This window comes from Triticum dicoccoides, chromosome 5B (assembly GCF_002162155.2).
Source record: "Triticum dicoccoides isolate Atlit2015 ecotype Zavitan chromosome 5B, WEW_v2.0, whole genome shotgun sequence".
Classification (NCBI taxonomy): Eukaryota; Viridiplantae; Streptophyta; class Magnoliopsida; order Poales; family Poaceae; genus Triticum; species Triticum dicoccoides.
In genome coordinates, this window is record NC_041389.1 from 515248950 (window position 1) to 515254670 (window position 5721).

General features: G+C 50.9%; 1 protein-coding gene across 1 annotated transcript; it reads left to right on the forward strand.

Annotated features, from left to right (window-relative positions):
* The first annotated feature begins 2913 nt into the window (after positions 1–2913).
* LOC119311256 (cytochrome P450 71A1-like) lies at positions 2914–4887 on the forward strand. The gene is made up of 2 exons (XM_037586894.1): positions 2914–3988; positions 4085–4887. The coding sequence occupies exons 1-2, from the start codon at positions 3092–3094 to the stop codon at positions 4712–4714; spliced, it is 1527 nt and encodes a 508-aa protein (XP_037442791.1). The 5' UTR covers positions 2914–3091; the 3' UTR covers positions 4715–4887.
* The last annotated feature ends 834 nt before the right edge of the window (positions 4888–5721 follow it).

Genomic DNA, 5721 nt, shown 5'->3' on the forward strand with positions numbered 1-5721 from the left:
ATCTTGAGCATGAATATCATTTGTGAGTAGTTACTTTTGTTCTTGAGGTCACGAGAGAAGTCATGTTGCAGGTAATCATGTGAAGTTGCTATATGTTCGATATTTTGATGATATGTATGTTGTGATTCCCTTAGTGGTGACATGTGAACTTTGACTACATGCACTTCACCATCTTTGGGCCTAAGGGAATGCATTGTGGAGTAGTTATTAGATGATGGGTTGCTATAGTGACAGAAGCTTAAACCCTAGTTTATGCACTACTTCGTAAGGGACCGATTTGGATCCATATGTTTAATGCTATGGTTAGATTTTACCTTATCACTTTTCTCGTAGTTGCGGATTCTTGCGAGGGGGTTAATTATAAGTGCGAGGTTTGTTCAAGTAAGAACAGCACCCAAGCACCGGCCCACCCACATATCAAATTATCAAAGTAGCGAACACAAATCAAACCAACATGATGAAAGTGACTAGATGAAATTCCCATGTGCCCTCAAGAACTATTGGCTTATTATAATAGACCGTGTTGGCATGTCCTTTGCCACAAAATATTTGGGCTACCTTGCTGCACTTTATTTACCGTTATCGTTACTTGCACGTTACAAATTATCTTGCTATCAAACTACTCGTTACCGACAATTTCAGTGCTTGCAAAAATTACCTTGCTGAAAACCACTTGTCATTTCCTTCTGCTCCTCGTTGGGTTCGACACTCTTACTTATTGAAAGGACTACGATTGATCCCCTATACTTGTGGGTCATTAGTCTTGTCTTCCAGCCGGCAAAGCAGACCAAAAAGTTCCAAGTCCACCCCGAAGACCCCGACAAAACGGTAACCATTGGGGGAGATCTCTCGGAGGGCCAGGAGGCAAAGCTCCTCGCCTTCCTCTGAACCAACTAGAACATATTCGTATGAAAGCCCGCCGACATGCCAGGAGTGCCAGCAGAGAACGCCGAACACCGCCTAAATGTTCGCAAGGACATGAGGTTGGTAAAGCAGGCTCTGCGGCGCTTCGCTACAGAGAAATGAATGAAGATATGAGAAGAAATAGCACACCTACTCACGACCAAGTTCATAAGGGAGGTCGCACACCCGAGTAGCTGCCAAACCCCGTGATGGTGCTGAAGAAGAACAACACATGGCACAAGTGTGTGGACTACACCGACCTCAACAAGGCGTGCCCCAAGGACCCATTCCCGCTACCAAGGATCGATCAGATAATCAACTCCACGATAGTGTGCAAGCGCCTATGCTTCTTGGACTCATATTCAGGATACCACTAGATTCGGATGAAAGAAACCGACCAGGAAACAACCTCTTTCTACAAGTAGGTAAGCGAAACGGCAGCACCGTGATATTGTGCACAAGAACAATGACATGAATCTCGTCCTTTAACACATCAATGTATTAAGAAGGGAAAAGGGCATTCCCGATTGTTGCTAGGAGCCAATAGTGAGTGCATAGTTTCATTGAACCCAACTGTGTATTCAGAAACTGACTCTGTTTGCCGCAAATGAAACAATTCATGCAACAACACTTAGAATTCGTTACGGCCGAATTGTTCATCTACCAGAGCATAGAATAATTCAAAATTCATTTCCTCCCAATCTCACCCAACATTTTCTAACCACAACAAAGCAAGACATGCAAATGCATTGATGTTGTATCTAACCAGAGTGCGGAATTTATATGGAACACCCTCAAATACGACTCATAATTTCTTCTCCAACTTCGTGGTATCTCCCCCTAGGGATGCAAATTTGGAACCTTTAGGGTACCCTCCGACCCTACTTAGATCAATCAAATGAACTTAAGTTTCAAAAATGAAGTGAATTTTGGAGATTTAGTTCATTTAGTTGAACTAATGAGGGTTGGAGGATACCTACTCTGACGGGGGAGGACGAGGGAGGGGTTTAGGAAAGGCGTGCATGCCCACAACACGAACATGGTAACCACGTCGATGACAGACCCCCATGGTGTTATCTCGACGTGGTGGCCACCTGGCCCATAATCGAGGTCACTGATGTTGCTCGGCTAGACATCAGGAAGGCGCGGGATGAGCGACTACATATCAAAGGGTTTGAGGACCAATATCAAATTTCGTGCCACCAAATCCAGTTCCTCGCACATCCCACCCATCCCAGTCCTCAGATTTGCTACTAATGCCTCCATAGTCGGCCTCCATGGGTCAACTCCTCCATGGGCGGCTTAAGCGCCTCGAACACGTCGTTACACACCGTCACCACCTTCTAGATGACCGTGTTCTGCTCCTGGATGGCCTTGAGAACTACGGTGATGTCGTCGATCCGTTGCTTCATATGATGGTTTGACGTTGTTGGTGAGTGGAGAAGGTGAGGTTCTTGAGGTAGCGCGGGGCTTCACCAAACATCATGGCCATACAAAGAACAATAGACGTACCAAAAATTACGTCCATATCCATAGACCACCTAGTGACGACTAGAAGCACTGGAGCGAGTTGAAGGCACACCGTCGTCATCGTCCCTCCCTCACTGGAGACGGGTAAAACCTTGTTGTGGTAGACAGTTGAGACATTGTCATGCTAAGCCCGAAAGGATCAGCACACCAGAACAACAACTGTCGTCAATGACGAGAAGCGTCGATAAGAAGGATCAAACTTGTAAACACATGAACACAGAGGAACGAATACTATCCACCGAAGACAAAAACCGACCGAATCCCCTGAGATCCGTCGGAGTTGTATATAGGAAGACTGACCTATTTCTTTTGATTAGCCTCAGATTTTACCTATTTCTTTTCCTTTGCACCTTATGAACCCTGAAAAAATTACACTTCATAAAAAATGAATGGAGGGAGTAATACGTAGGAATTTTGTTCGAAACAAATAAAATGAGAGTTCAGACCAAACATGTGGCACAAGCTTGGCCTCGTTGCAAAGGTTTGCCGATCACGTCACATGGACGAAATCACGAGCGACAGATTACAACGTGACGATCAGGAAAGAAAGACCAGAACACTGCCGTGACAGATTGAAGTTTCGAGCACCATTATCATCGAGCCAATCGGACAACACAGCCTCCAGTAGTCCAGTGTAGTGAGGACTGAGGAACTGAGGATGTCTCCGTACTTCGTGCTGGTCGCCGGCGTCGCCGCGCTCCTCGCCGTCATCTATGTTGTCATCAGGAAGGCTCCAGGCAGAAGCAGCAGCAAGCTCCCGCCCTCGCCGCCGTCGCGTCCGTTGGTCGGCCACCTGCACCTGATGGGCAGCCTCCCGCACCGCTCCTTGCGCGAGCTGCACTCTCGGTATGGCACCGACGGTGGTCTCCTGTTTCTGCAGCTCGGGCGCAGGCCGACGCTGGTGGTGTCCACGGCGGCGGCGGCAACGGACCTGTACAAGAACCACGACCTCGCCTTCGCCTCCCGCGTGCCCAGCGTGCCGGTGGACAAGCTGACGTACGGCTGCATGAACGTATCGTTCGCGCCTTACGGCGACGCCTGGCGCCGCAGCAAGAAGATGGCCGTCATCCACCTCCTCTCCCCGCGCCGCGCCGACTCGTTCGCCCCCGTGCGCGCCGCCGAGGCGGCGACCCTCGTCGCAGCAGCCCGCCGCGCGGCGGAGGCGGGTGAGGTCGTGGAGCTGAGGGAGCTTCTGTACGCCTACAGCAACTCGGTGGTGACCCGCGCAGCCGCCGGCGCCGCGGGGGCCACGGCGGAGAAGATGAAAGAGCTCATGGGGAACTCCGCGGCGTTCATGTCGGGGCTCCAAGCGGAGGACGTGCTTCCTGGCGCGGCGGCAAAGATGGTTAGGTGGGCAACGGGGCTGGAGAAGAGGATCGACGTCCAGGTTGAAGCGTGGGACAAGTTCTTATCCGAGATAATGGCCGAGCACCTTGAGAAGAAGCGTGACAACGGCGCAGGGGAGGAGGACTTCTTGGGCGTCTTGCTCCGGCTGAGGAAAGAAGGCACCGCCGGGCTCGAGCTCACCGACAATCGCATCAAAAGCATCATCAAGGTGATCGCCGAAGAATTCGCTTTAAATTTCTCAGCAAATTTTAACTTAAGTCGTTTCCCTTGATCCTCTGCTCCATGGCCGTTTCTTGATATGCAGGACATGATCTTCGCCGGAACTGAGACGTCATCTATCACGCTGGAACGGGTCATGGCGGAGCTCATCGGAAACCCGCGGGTAATGGCCAAGCTGCAGGACGAGGTAACACGAATCGCCAACGGCAAGCCAACCATCGAGGAAGACGATCTGAGGATGATGGGGTACCTTAAGGCGGTGCTGAAGGAGGTGCTCCGGCTCCACCCGCCGGCACCGCTCCTCGTCCCGCACGAGTCGACGACGGCGGCGGTCGTCCAGGGCTACGAGATCCCCGCCAAGACGGCGCTCTTCATCAACGCTTGGGCAATCGCGAGGGACCCCGCGGCGTGGGGCGACGCGGCGGAGGAGTTCCGGCCAGAGCGGTTCTTGGACGGCGCCAGCGCGACGGACGTGGACGTGAGGGGGAACGACTACCAGCTCCTCCCATTCGGCGCCGGCCGGCGAATCTGCCCCGCCATAAACTTCGCACTGCCGGTGCTGGAGATCGCGGTCGCCAGCCTTGTCCGCCACTTCGACTGGGAGCTCCCCGCCGGGACGCGTCTGGATATGGCTGAGACGCCGGGGCTGGTCACGCCGCCGCTGGTTCCACTGCGCCTCGTCCCCAAGTCAAGTGCAGGGCGCATGCTTAATTAGCCAGCATTTAGCAGTGCCACGGAATCCGTAGGGGATTTCCTAAGAATTCAGTAGGATGCTAAATTTCTAAAGAATGTAATGCAAAAAGTGTCCTTGGAAATAATTTCATAGAATTCAATTATATGAATGAAACAACCTATACACATAAATAACAACGATTTCATTCCTCGAAATTCCTTTGAGAAGAACTTTCAAAACCTTAAACTCCTCAAAATTTTGAGAAGAATTGCCCCTTCTTCCTAATTTGAGTAGCCAGGGCTCATTCTCATTACAAGATTCAGAGAAGCGCCCACGCCTCCTGTCGATTCCATTCGCGCCGCCGCGCCGCTCCAGCCCAGTGCCCAGACCGTTGACGCAACCCCTCATCGCCACGAGATCATCATGGTTCCACCCCACCAACCTCCGGCGAAATTTTTCTTCCATTTCCCATCCGGTCATTGTTGAGCTCCTCCCCGTCGTTCTTGGGCACGGCCACGCTCCTCCCCTCCATCCCCGACCATGGGCGGAACAACAAAAGACCCACAACAACACGTACACAACAACCTGCATAAAGTGACCTAGAGAAAAGCTTCTACAGAGGAGCACTTACATGACAACAGGCACCATCACCTATTTCGGTGAACCGTGTGTTCCGGATCACGACATCGAGTCAAATGAGGACGAAAAGGGGAAGAACACATTCAAACAAAGAATTACCCAAAACGTCGCCCGTGGATGAAGAATTTCGCCGATTTTCTCAACTCCGTCCTCGCACACACACGTCACGTTCACAGAGCCTCTATCAAATTATTTTTGTAGGTCATCCATCCTAGGCCCTAGCTACCTCTTGGACATCATCTACGCCTAGAAGTCATTGTTCGCCTTGCGGAAATAAGAAGGAAGAAAGAATAAGATGGAGAGAGACTTCATCTGGGGTCTAGTTTATTTGAAGAGTTAAGTTTGAGGGTTCGGTTAGCTTCAAACTTTTTTTAATCCTCACGTTTGAGGAATTATGATTTGAGGAGGTG

Coding starts and splice junctions, on each gene's coding strand:
- LOC119311256 (XM_037586894.1), top strand. CDS start 3,092: ATGTCTCCGTACTTCGTGCTGGTCGCCGGCGTCGCCGCGCTCCTCGCC. Junction 3,989..4,084: donor GCATCAAAAGCATCATCAAG/GTGATCGCCGAA, acceptor CTTGATATGCAG/GACATGATCTTCGCCGGAAC.